Source organism: Alternaria hordeiaustralica (genome assembly GCF_023758085.1).
Source record: "Alternaria hordeiaustralica strain BMP 2776 chromosome Unknown scaffold_2, whole genome shotgun sequence".
Taxonomy (NCBI): domain Eukaryota; kingdom Fungi; phylum Ascomycota; class Dothideomycetes; order Pleosporales; family Pleosporaceae; genus Alternaria; species Alternaria hordeiaustralica.
The window spans coordinates 779,679-792,899 of record NW_026056774.1 but is presented as its reverse complement, the minus strand read 5'-3'; the positions used below and the strand labels follow the sequence as shown (position 1 = coordinate 792,899).

Here is a 13,221-nt window from a genome sequence, read left to right as displayed (position 1 = left end):
TTCCTTACTGTTGGAATGTTTCTCTCTGCTAGTTGGTATTCACTAGGTAGTCCATCTCTTGATTCTGTATCCCATTCCTTCGCAATCTCGCTATAGCTTCCAATCCGTCGAAGGCCTGATTGAGGCACCAGTCCATCCCGAGCCAGATTGCCTTAGCAGCTAGCCATAGAGGGAAGTACTGCAGACCATGATTGGGCTCTTGTCTGGGCGGTACTTCCAGCATTGTGCTCTTGCAAACAGCAGTAAGGGTGCTTTTTCGCAGCGACGCATGTGACCTTTTTTCGCGTGGTCGGCGCACTTTCGGGACGAAATCAATCCGGGTCCTTGAGCGAGGTAGTTGCGAAGGCATCTTGAGAGAAGAAAATGCGGTGCATTTATTGTCGTATTTGTTTGCGAATCTTCTTCATCCGTCTTGAAGTGCCCAGGTGGTGCTATGATCTGGCAAAGGTCGTAGTGTGCGAAAGAAAAAAGAGACAAGGACCTTGCATTCGCAACATGAAATCGCCCACGCGCACGAGTCCAAATTTTCATTGGGTATGAGTTGCATTGAAGCGTCGTTGATAGGGTCCATGTGGTGGCTGGGAAGTTCGCGAAGTTTGGTACCCATGGACTGGCGCAACCTTGTCAACCAATACTTGGCCAAGGAATTGATTCATAGAATATCTGAGTACCTTTGCTATGAATATATCTAAAAACCTAAATTACCTTCAAACCTCGCCCGCGCACTTCAAATATATACCTGCCTATGCAGGAGAGTCGCAAGGCAGCACTGTCTGTGCGCAGACCCACCCGCAGATGGCTGCCTAGGTATTCAGGCCTCAACTCTTGTAATGTGAACGCTATAAACACGTCAAACCCCGTGTGGTTACATAAATCTTCAATCAAGCGGTTATATCTCGAAACGATTGCATTCGCATCTCATTACAATCTCTCCATCCGTATTTCTCCGAATTTAAAACATCTTCCTTTCCTTCCCCAATGACTACCACCGTCAAAGAATGGATAAAGAATCTCTGCGTCTATGAAGACGATGAATTTGTCCGCCACAGGAACTGGGGCTTTACTATCTACCGTACGGGATACGGACCTTCATCTGATCAGCAATGGCAGCGACTTCTCCAAAAGATCCAAACCGATGCGCGCGAAGGGGCTCTAGAAGCGACTGGAACCGAAGAAGACGAATCTGGCTTCCAACAAGTGTGGGCGCTCTTCCGCCTCGATGCGCGGTCAGACCCTGCGCTGGCTGGTCTCGATGTGGATCAACTTCGCGAGCTGTACAATAAAGGCGAGGGCGAACAACCAATGAATACGGACTACGACCTACACCGAATATTCCTTTTTGCCGATGACGAAGCTCTATCAGACCCCACCGCTTCCATCATCAAGGCTGTGGACGCCGACTACCGTCCAGAAGACCATGTCTCGCGAAACCCGCGAGTTGGTTCGCAACGTTACTTTGGCTGGATGCCAATGAAGGCTGCCAGCGTGGCAGAATTCTGGAATCGATTACAGTTTTCCGACATGAGTATGATCGCCCCTCCAACGATCGGGGGAAGTCACTTGGTGATTTGGGATGGAGACAGCTGGAAATGAAGCGTGTAGGACCTAGAGACAGTTCAATCGAATACAGCTTGTAGGCGCAGCTTGCTGATCAAACCCAAGCTTTCTGAGTCCATCGTGGCCGTGTCATTATCGTCGCCTCAGACTAATGCGCCTCTTGGCGTTTCTCAGCTGCTCTGATCTCTTCCATTACCCTGTCGTGCAGTGCTTCGGATGTCATCCAAAAGTTGTCATCGGTTATGAACCATTTACACATATAAGCGCCCCCGTGGCCCATGGCAGCCAGAGTCGCCACTAAGTAGTCCAGCTCATCTACAACAAAGCTATCAGAGTGTGCCGAGCTTACGGGTACATGAAGCACTTACGTTTATTGTCTATCTCGCACTTGACAATATAGTGAAAGTCGACACCGTGTGCGTTGAAGTATTCCTGAAGGCTGTGGAGCGAAAAGGGGAATGTGAACTGCACACCGTCATGAACGTAATGAACGCTCACCTTTTTGAGCTTGCGGGGGAAGTTTATATCGTCTTGAACAAGTTCCCGTAGCTCCGCGGTGTAGTCGACATTGGCGTTCATAGCGGATCTATCATACTTTAGTCTTAACTCAACTAAATTTGGCGGCAGTAGATCACGGAGCGATCGGGCAGGTTCTGGCGTCTCCGGTAGTTCATCGTAATGGATTCCTCGTTGTTTGCCCACAACGGCAGTGTAGTGCAGTTCCAGTTCTTCTAATTCTTCCATTTCAGATAAAACATAGTTTCGCGGCCATTCGTCCGTCCAGGTAAGTGCACCATTTTCGTCGGTCCGAAGTTCGAGCTTTTCGAGGGTTTCGCTATGTGATCTTGCAGCTTCGAGAAGTGTGGAATGCCAATCCACTACGTTGTCATCGGGTTTATCGGGTCGATCACATCGGAAGCTTGACACAGTCGCACATGATTGTAACAACTGTGTTATGTGATCTAATGGCGGTTCGGACGGCGAGACTATGGAGATGTTTTGCACCTTAGACGACCTTGGAAGTATATCCCAAGACCCATGATCGATGCCAATTGTTGGGACACCGTATGATATGTCGTGAAGCTCCAAGGTCCTGAGCGATGGCAGATGTAATACGGGAGCTATCTTAGCCATTGGTATTCCTGTCATGTCGAGTGACAGAAAACAGAGTTTCGCGAACCCAATTGATGTATCGGCTGGTGCAGTTACATACTGCTGGGCTGCGTGAAGCAAGGGAGTAAGCCAGAGATACCGATGAGGCGTATGTGCATCGTCTTCAGGTACTGAATGGAATCCATGCCTACGCAGATCCCACAATGGAGTAGTAGAGCAGTAACCACGACTACTATAACGGTGATGCAATCTGGAAAGGACTTGGAGAGCGGTGCGAGCCTCCAAGACAAGAAGCGCCAGCTCTACTTCTTCCGGATGAAGAGCAACGGCCTCGACCAAAGTGCTTTCGTAAGGAAGGGATAATGTTCGGATATGTGCAGTCATCTCTGCCTTGCTCATGCTCAGGTGATTGCCACTTGCAAAACTCCTATCGCAGGATCCGCCGATCAACAGCTCGCGAACGTATGACGCTTTTTCAGGATGGTCGTGTAATGTGCGGAGGAAGCCGCTTAAGTTTCTGGGATTGGAGATCTCGCAGCTCTCATAGAGCAATCGCATGCCGAAGGGATACAGGTACTTGCAGGTCCTAGCAAGAGCGGCGAAAGTAGACCTTGCTAAAGCTCTATCACAAGCCGATCGCTCAGATCCATCCCACGGGAAAACGCGCTACATGAATGAGAAAAGAAGTTAGTATATGCAACACATCTGCTTGTATGAGAAAGCTCATCGTTTGACCGTACTTATAACACACCCGGTAAAGCCAAACACTTTGAATGCCTCGAGGATATGGTAAAAGCACTACATTGAAGGCAACGAGCTCATTTGCCCAGCACAACTTACCTCGCATATTTCCAGGATGAGCTCGTCTGGAAGAGGAGCTAGTGGGTTGACGATGGTATCTTTCGACGCTATACGCGCAGACGGACAGCGCAGGGCCTGCGAATCAGTCAGCGAGTGCGATGTGGTTGACAATTCTTTGGCAGTCGGCCTCGGTGCAGAAGTCGGTCGCTCTTGACATAGTTGGTTTTGCTCATCGGCGGCCTCGCGGCTGCCTTCGCGACGAATCCAAGGCACGTGCACACGCAATGGAATGTAGGAATTTCGTACTTACCTCCATCGTCCTCTAGTCGGGCAGGTTTGTCGCGTCAGAAGTTGTGGTGAGTATCTCTTGTTCGGCGTCAAACACGACAGCATGGTTGCCTAAAGTGCCCCACTTCAGATGCGGTGTGACTGCCGTCGGAAGGAGGACCGAACAGCAGGACCGAAAAGAGGATGGTAAAGGGCTGGGATGAGCAACTCGATCAACAAACCAAACACGAAAGTGCAAACCGGTTTCGCGAATGTCGGACGACAAATTTAAGGTTGCAGATCTCGTATTCAACGTGTTAAATCGACGACGCTGCTGTTATTATGAAATCGGGTCGTCTTCTCCAGATATGAAAGCTGGATACGTGAGTCTGCGTTTACATCTGAACCCGTTTTCGTAGTTTCGAAAGGCCATTGAACTGTATTTCGCGCATTACACTTCGTATGTATCTATAAAGTGCCACTCAAGAATGGCAGCCATCCTCGGCTAGACCTGCAGAACCCCGTGTGTACCGCCCAAATACCAGCTCGCCGAGAAGTACGCTTCCCGTGACAGCGAATAGGAAACCGATGTTGTAAGTCATAACAGCAAGCATTCTACTGCGTCGTTAGTATCTCAGCTCTCAAAGGTTTCGTTCACGAACGTACAATACGTAGCCGATCAATGCGCGACTAAACTCCAAAGCAGCGCTTATGCCATCTTTCTTCGCGCTCCAGGGTGCTTGTGCCACCCAGAAAGTCTTACGTGATGCCGTAGAGCCCCGTGTAATACCAGTCTCCTCCGCTGCAGTTGGTTGTGGTACGACTGGGCTCAAAGGCTCAATCTCTTGCCTGTCCTTATCATCCAGTTCGAGAGGCTGTTGTCGCAGCGCACGGCTCCATTGCCGTGCATGGCCACGAACACTGTGGTTGACCAGCTTCTCCGTGTTGGGCATGAACTGTGATGTGCTCTCGGCCTGCTGTTGCATCCTCCATTTTCTCTCCAGTTGGCTCTTGAAAGCACTCAGGAATCGATTGAAGATGCCCAATGAAAAGAGGAAGAAGATCGTTAGCACATAGGTCGCCGTTGTCGTCGTCGTCCATTCAGTGAACCAAAGCGTGACGCGGGTGCTACTCGAAAAGGTCGATGCCATCCCCGACATGTCCATTGCTGACATTGATGCCCCGGGACGCATGGATGCCATGAGGTGTGCGTGAGCATCAGCGGAGGTGGCCGAAGGCATATCCATGTTCATGTCTGTGTCCGTGTCGATCGATATAACTCGTGGCAGAACAGCTTGTATGAACGTTTCAGAAGGAAAGAAGGGTGGAAAACGTGGGAGACTACTCTTGTAGCGGAAATGAAGATGTCAGCCGTCAGCTGTCAGACCATACAAGATCGTGTTTTCTGGGTCTGAACCATCATTAAGAGAGTTGAGAAGCACGTCGGCCAAGATCGCCAGGCACCGTGATGCGCAGATGTGGTGCCGCCAGATGAGCAAGTTTGAGTCCATAGGCGCGCGCCGGCCCGCAACGCGGAGCGGATGGCATGCACGTAGAGCTAGATCCGACGTTGTCGCGACTGTACTTAGGGAGCTCGATTGCGCTGATTTGTTGGACCTTCTTGTCCTTCCAGTGTCCAGTCTCGAAGCCGATGAACAGTTGAACCTCTGGCGTGTTCACGACATGGGGTCAGTACATTCTGTCAGTAAGTGCTGTCAAACATTTTCCTGACGGAAAAGCAAATCGCGTATTTCTTGATCTTCATACTTACGACCATGTCCTACACTATACGTCTGTCTCTTTCGCGGCCCAAGATCCCAAAGTGGGTACGTAGACTGCAGAGGAGAACTCGGGACTGTTCCGACCAGACTACTGCAGTACAGACGTGTACAGAGCAGATCTGTATTTCCTCAGTACGTTGACAAGCTCTAATGTAGATCAGAGCGTCTAGAGCCCGACTTTAGTAAGAAGTTTTCCCAGGGCCCAGGGCCCAGGTTCCGAAGCCTGTAGCCCCACTGATACTCCTTTACGACACACGTGTGAAGTGGGAGGGCACTCGCCGTCCTCGGGCACCATACTGTGATCCACTTCCTCTGAGTGGACCATTAACTCGGTGTTTCGATGGTCGTTCAACGGTGTTAAGGTCGGTGGGATGCGTTCACGGTCGTGTGATGGACGCTGTGGCCGCAATGTACCCTAACGGCAAGTGCCTGGCTTAGTGCACCGCCATACAGCCAAATGATGGCACGCCACATCGCGCGCGTGTTTGCGGCGTGTGCAGCCCCATCGGAGGTGGCTCCACCGTCGCGGTTTCACCTCGTGGCTCTGTGCGCGGAGATCGCGTGCTGACTATTCTGGAAGGCTGGAAGACTGACGACTGCAGAACACAGATTCGCAGTTCGTGTCATGTAGGAGAAGTATCCAGCGAGCTCGGACCGTTGCCTGGTCTGAAATGAACGTTGGCCGGGTGTGGAGTTAAAAGCAAGACGCACGTGCTTTGGAAGGTTGTTGGCCCAAAATGAAGCCAAGACAGGCGGGAGATGTGCATCAAAGGTTATTCACCAATTAAACACCGGCTGTAGCGTCCCCTGCCTTTCCCTTCTGGCAACGTGGTTCGAAAACGGCGAGATTCCAAGATTGAGATGTCCTGTTGCAGATGGACACGGCGACGGAATCTTGGGCCGATGCATGTGAGATGCGCGTATATTGGGCGCTATGACATGGAACGCGTCGAGTGATGATGATACCAACACTCGAGGCCAGGGCCATGCTGGTGATGATACGAAGCCTGTGCCCCGAGCGCCCTGCATGCACGGCTGCTACCGAACGGTGCAGCGAAGGTTATCAACATTGCGCAGTCGAAACTTTTGTTTGCTGTACATAATTTCTTCTTGCACGCGACCGTCTGCCCTAGACTACTACAGCCACATTGTAATCACCCTCGCCCTGCTTCAACGTCGGACGTGCCCCGCTTACCATAATAAGGTTTTGGACATATCCCCAGATTTCCTTCGGTAATCTCATCAGGGGCACCTTGAGCAGCGCGCCCTCCAACACCCGTATCTGAAACTCTCTGGAAGAGCTCCCCCGAAACACATCCTACCGTCGACTGCTCGTGATGCTCTGTCGCCGACTCCCCCCAATATAGCCCGACACGTCTGGTGCCATGCCGAGCTGGAGACCGCTCCCGCGCATCGCGTTCGCAATATGCATATACCCCTTCCAGCCCTCGTCGCCCGCCGACCTGCCCCTCGAGATCGGTGACGAGCTGTACATCATTGAGCAGGGCGGCCAGGATGCATCATGGTATCGAGGATATCTGGTTGCGCCGCCCTCGCTGCTGGCTGGCCTGACGAGCGTGAAGGGCCAGACACTCGAGGCACGCGTCTTCTCTGGCATATTCCCGCGATCGTGCGTCGAGGTGCGTGAAGTCCTGGGCGAGAGCAAAGACACGGCGAACCAGGACGCTGGTCACGACTCGGGTCGTGGCAGCCACTACGCGCATCCGACCAACGGCATCGTCACGCCCACCGAAAGCACACGTGCGACCTCTCCCTCTGCCAAAGGCTCTGGCCCGAATGCGCGACGAGCCTCCAAGACGGATGCCGTCTCTGCGCTGCCCTCGTCCCTGGCCCGCCCACTCTCACGCCACAGGTCTGCCCGAAAGCGCGCAGGCAGCACCCACTCGCAGTGGACCTCGCGCGAAGAGCATCTGCAGCAATTGATGCTCCCGCTCTCGCCCATATCCGACCCGACCGCCCCACGACCGCCCGCGCCAGTACCGATGCTGAAGATTGGCGACGAGACACCCACCTCCGCCCAGGAGCCATTGGTTGACGAGATCGCCTCCTGCCTTCGCGAATGGCACTCCACAAAGGTGCACGAGCTGCTACTGGCACGCAAGTATGGCTCGTTGGACAAGATGTCACGGCTAGTGAACCGCCTGGACACGGCGCGCCGCCAGCTGTTGCACAAGGTTCTCACGGCCAAGGAGCTGGAAAAGGTACGCGAGGCGACCGTCTGGGATCTTGTGGCAGGCAATAAGATGCTCTGCGGAGACGTCATCGTACGGAGCCCCTCGCAGCGCGGCCGCATCCTGACGGGCGACGACTCGGCCATCGAAGTCACAAAACTGCAGTCGATGATGAGCCTACTGGACAGCCGACCAACAGCTCATGTCGACGAGCACAACCTGAACCATTTGTTCGTCAGTCTGAAACATGTGACGGGAGACGTCGTCAATGGCGCGGCTCAAATCAGCATGTACCTGTGTCTGAAGACGCCGGGAGCAGCGCCACAGCCACTCTCCGAGGCGTATTCATTCGACTTGACTGGACGAGATGGATCAGCCGTGTCCCTGAGCAACGACAAACTTCGCGCACTGCTTGTGGATCTCAGCCTGACCGATATTGGTGAGGGCGCAGGATCCGGCACTACTCTGTATCTTGTCTTCAGGCTGATGACAAACGAGCCACTTCGCTCGCCGGCTGCAGCCGAGAAGGCAGGCACGGGCAAGGAAACACCGCCGGGCAAGGGGTCGGTGCAGCCTTCCCAGCAGGGCAGCATCAAGGGTGGAAGGCGCAGCGTCATGTTCGGCTCCAAGAGGAAGGAGTCAACAAACTCGCGACACACCGAATCACGAAACACAGATTCTTCTGATGAACGCCATCGCCCGAGCCTCGAACAGTCCCGATCACAGACACAGACGTCTGATGCGAGACCAGGCTCTTCCGCAACTGCAAGCACGCGAGCCCGCGCTCTCTCAAGAGACCAGAAGACGCTGAAGAGATCCGTCGCAGTTGGTGTGGTGTCTGTGAACCAGATACTGCAAGCCCGGTCAGAGGCCGATCAGACCGTCAGGATGTACAGCACAGCAACACCTGGAGAAGACATCTTGGATAGTGATGGCGGCTGGGACAGTGTATTGCCAGAAATATACCCAAGCGCCACCGGCAAATACAAGCTGAACGCGCCTATCAGTCGACTTACCATACACATGAAAGCCTTCGTCCATGCAGACGCCGAGGGTCTCATCGCCAAGATCCCCACGATGCTGCACAACATTAGGCAGTGTCGCAAGATTGGTTTCTCTGGGGCTCCGACAAAGCCACGCAGCGACATCTACCTCACGCTCGTCGAGCCTTTCCTCCCGAAGAACGCATTCCTGGCCCACCCAAAGACCGGCACTGTCCCGCTAATCCAAACCTCTCAGATGACCAACCTCCAGCTTACCATTGAGGTCCGCAAGAGCTCTGGGGAGCGCATTGAGGGGTGCATCTACCCGTCAACTAACAGTGCAGGCCATACCGCATGGCGCACTACAGCAGCCCAGCGAGGCGAGGGATGGAACGCGACAGTCCGGCTTGCTATCGACCCCCAGGATGTTCCCGGGTCACACTTGGTTATGAGCATTGCCGATGCCCCCGGATTTCCATTTGCGCTTTGCTGGATGCCCCTCTGGAACCAGGATGCCTTCGCCCGCGATGGCGACCATGCTTTGACGCTGTACAGATACGACGAATACACCTCGGGCATGATCGCTGGAAAGGGAGCATATCTTGGCCTGCCTTGGAGTGCAAAGAAGAAGGATGACCATGTCATGGGTCCAATGGCATCTGTCCACGTCAAGACGTTCCTTTGCAGTACCCGATACTCCCAAGATCCGACCATACTCGGTCTCATCAAATGGCAGGAACAACCGCCAGGAGAGCTTGTAGGATTGTTGCGCCGTTTCAACTTCGTTCCGGAGATTGAGATCGTCAAGCTGTTGAGCGAGGTGTTCGACGCCCTGTTCGCTATACAAAGCCATTACGCCGGAAGCGATGAGTACGAGGATCTAGTGTTCAATGCTGTTGTGATTGTACTGGGCATAGTGCACGACAGACGCTTCAACCTTGAGCCATTGGTGGATCAGTATGCGCGGACCAAATCATTCCACTCTCTTGTTACCTCATGTCTCATGCAAAGTTTGGGCCGACTGCTCGCCAAGCCTACAGATTCCGAGAGCTCTCGACGGCTGCGCGCAACTTTCAAGGTCGGCAACCTTATCATGAAGTTCTTGGTCAATGCGCGAGAAAAGCAGAAGGTTAAGGAAGAGAGTATTGGCATCAAAGACCGGACTCAGTTCAGCAAGGAGATGAGGGTACTCTTCACCTCGTTAGAGGCTCTCATGGGAAACCCATCGCCCGTCCTTATCGGTACCAAGACTCTCCTTGTACAGAACTTGCATTCATGGCTTCCGGAGCTCGAGGGATGCATGCCAGCTACTGAGGTCTTCAAACTGACGGCGGGCTTCCTGGATTCTTGCTCAAATGTGCAGGGAAAGCTCATTCTGTACAAGCTTCTCCTGATCCACCATCTCTCCAGTCTACAGATATTCAAATCTCCAGAAGTACGTCGCATGCTTCTGACAAGCACTGTCCAGTGGTTAGCCCCGTACTGGGGTCGAGTGGAGACCGTCACCGATCAATGGAAGGACCAAGTCCGTCTCTGCTGTTCCGTCGTTGCGTCGCAAGTCGAAGAGCTAGGAAAAGAAGCATGTGAATACATGCCAAAGCTTGTGGACTCATACCGCGCCATTCAGGCAACCCCTCGACCAGCCAAGAAGACACTCTCGCTTCTCTTCCCAACAAGCTATCCATTCCAATCGCGGGCTGCGACTGCTGAAACTCCATTCGATGAAGCACTGGCGGAGATATCAGCAGTACTTGCGGCGATGTCTAGCCTTCCCACGCTTTTGCACCCGGAATTACCCAAGGAGGAAACAGCAGAATTTCTCTTCTCGGTACTGCAAGTCTACATCTCTATTCTGGATTGCGAAGCCTACCCTAGCTCGTGGTTCAGTGTGCACATCTATCACCACAAGGCTACCATGCGCGCATTGGAGAAATTGTTCAATATCCTACACGACTCTTTCCTCCCTCTTCCCGACGAGGCAGACAGCTTCAACACAGAGCTGTGGCGAGCCTTCTTTGACGCGTTATTGAAACTTGTCGGTAGCGACGCCCTTGCATTGGAGACCTTCCCGGAACAGAAGCGACGCGCCGTGTGGAAAATCGCTGGCGATGTACGCGAACATGGCGCAGATCTGCTACAACGCAGTTGGGAAGCGATTGGCTGGGAGGCTAGCGCAGAGGACAAGGGCCAGTACGGGTTGGAGAAGATGGGCGGCTTCCAAGTGCAATATGTGCCAGGCCTCGTCGCACCCATTGTTGAACTCTGCCTCAGCGTGCATGAGGGTCTCCGCAGTGTAGCCATCGAGGTTCTACAAACGATGATCATCAGCGAGTGGACGCTGAGCGAAGATCTCGCTCTCATACAAGCGGAGATGATCGACTGTCTGGACAACCTCTTCAAGACTAAACATCTGACAGAGGCGGTTCTGCAAAAGCACTTTATCCAGGAGCTGGTAGAATTGTTCGAGCCTCTTGCCCAGGATCCGGAAGAACCGTTACTCGCCGCTTTGAAGGACCTTATCTCGACCATCGATGAACTCCTGGACCTCCTGGTTGCTGTGCATAGCACGGACGCGGCTGGCGAAGTCTTCCATATCATGGACACTCTTCATCTTATGGAGTTCCTGAAAGACATGCAAAAGGAAGACATCTACATCCGCTATGTGCACCAATTAGTGCAACTGCAAGTGGATGCAGGAAACTACACCGAGGCAGGTCTTGCGCTCAGACTGCACGCCGAGCTCTACGAATGGGATCCGAACTCGACCACGGATCCGCTCACCGACCCCAGCATGCCGCCACAGCCTGCGTTCGAGCGGAAAGAACAGCTCTACTTCCAGATGATCGATCACTACGAGACTGGACAGTCATGGAACAATGCGTTGGCCGCCTACACGGAGCTTGCAGCGCAATACGAGCACAATGTATTCGACTTTGCCAAGTTGGCCAGGACACAGCATGCTATGGCGAAGATCCACGAGAACATTGCAAAGGGCGAGCGCTCCAACCCGCGTTACTTCCGCGTGGTATACAAGGGTTTGGGCTTCCCACCAGGCCTTCGGGACAAGCAGTTCATCTTCGAAGGTTCCGCTAACGACCGGTTGGCATCTTTCACGGACCGAATGCAACAACAACACCCTTCGGCACAAATCGTGAACCCCGGTGACGGGCAAGACCTGGAGGGGCAGTACCTGCAGATCTACCCCGTAAGCCCACAGAAGGACCTGACTCATCCGATCTATCAACGAGCCAAGGTCTCCCAGTCGGTCAAGGACTACTACCTGCTGTCTCGCCCATCGCACTTCACATCAGCCTCTCGCCGGTCACCATCCACTGTCAATGCCAGGGACGCCGGCGCGGAGAAGACTCTTTACACGACAGCGGAGAACTTCCCTACAATCCTGCGGAGGAGCGAGATTGTAGCGGTTGGTACAGTAATGCTCACACCCCTACAAATGGCCATTGAGCGAACATCACGCAAGACCGGGGAGCTGCTTGCTATTGAGAAACGAATTACCGATGGTGACGACACAACATTCAACACACTGACGCAAGAACTCATGTACGCCGTGGACACGAACTCGAAAGATTGCGTTGCAAACTACCATGACTTGCTTCCACCCTCGGATGCACAAGATGATGAGGAAGACGACGATGAGAAGCAACAGCCGAACCCGCTTGAGAACGGACTGCGGGTTGCACTGATTGACTACGCTCTGGTCATTCGTCGCTGCCTGTCGTTGTACGTGAGGCCTGCTCAGCAAGCCACGAAGTCAGATCTCACGCAGCGTATGTACTGTCTTCACTACACTTTGATTGGTAACTAACCATGTTAGGCTTCGAATCGGCCTTCTTCCGCGAACTATCCACGCTTTTGCCACCGAACATGGCCCCGACGTTACGTTCGCCCACTGGGTCATGGCTTGCAGCGGCCACCTCTCGCTCCCAGGTCGCCAGCCCAACGCCAGACCAAAGTCAAGTCAACGGTGACAGGGGTGCCTCGCCCGCACTCAACGGTCGGGCTTCACGACAAGACAAGAAGCGACTGAGTCTAGCCTTCTTGACAAAGGAGTTCCTCATGGGTGAACCCGAGAAGGAGAAGGAAAAAGAGAAGGAAGCAAAGGCTGAAAAGCCATCGGTGGATGATGACACTTCGACGACAGTGTCATCACGAAGTCGCAGCAAGGAGACGCATACCAGGAATCGTCTGAGCTTAAGTTTCCTCAACCATACGCCAAGCTCGCCACAACCAGAGGCGTTACCGAGCTTCCCCAGCCAGTCTACGCCCAATCGAAGCGAAGGCAGTCTCCAGCGACAGCCTAGCCTGAAGCGGCCAGAGACGATCAAGAGTCAGAAGAGCGACAAGTCGCTGTCGTCACGGACCGACAGCGTAAAGAAGAGGCTCAGCTTCATGAACATCTCGAAGAAGAGCAGCAAGAGCAGTGTGCGGGGACGCGTGGATGATACCCTGGTGGAGGAGTAGAGGTCTATTTTCTTTGTTTAATTACTTTTGCACATGACGCTTGTC

At 53.4% G+C, this 13,221-nt stretch overlaps 3 protein-coding genes across 3 annotated transcripts; 2 read left to right on the top strand and 1 right to left on the bottom strand.

Moving 5' to 3' along the window:
* Nucleotides 1-978: 978 nt before the first annotated feature.
* Nucleotides 979-1,593, top strand: J4E84_001727 (uncharacterized protein; the record flags this gene model as incomplete). Its single annotated transcript, XM_049384357.1, has 1 exon — nt 979-1,593. One exon carries the CDS (start codon nt 979-981, stop codon nt 1,591-1,593), a length of 615 nt encoding a protein of 204 aa, XP_049247713.1.
* Nucleotides 1,594-4,220: 2,627 nt separating this feature from the next.
* J4E84_001726 (uncharacterized protein) lies at nt 4,221-4,691 on the bottom strand (the record flags this gene model as incomplete). Its single annotated transcript, XM_049384356.1, has 2 exons — nt 4,221-4,353; nt 4,405-4,691. 2 exons carry the CDS (start codon nt 4,689-4,691, stop codon nt 4,221-4,223), a joined length of 420 nt encoding a protein of 139 aa, XP_049247712.1.
* Nucleotides 4,692-6,904: 2,213 nt separating this feature from the next.
* Nucleotides 6,905-13,176, top strand: J4E84_001725 (uncharacterized protein; the record flags this gene model as incomplete). The annotated part of the gene is made up of 2 exons (XM_049384355.1): nt 6,905-12,482; nt 12,530-13,176. 2 exons carry the CDS (start codon nt 6,905-6,907, stop codon nt 13,174-13,176), a joined length of 6,225 nt encoding a protein of 2,074 aa, XP_049247711.1.
* Between the last annotated feature and the right edge of the window lie 45 nt (nt 13,177-13,221).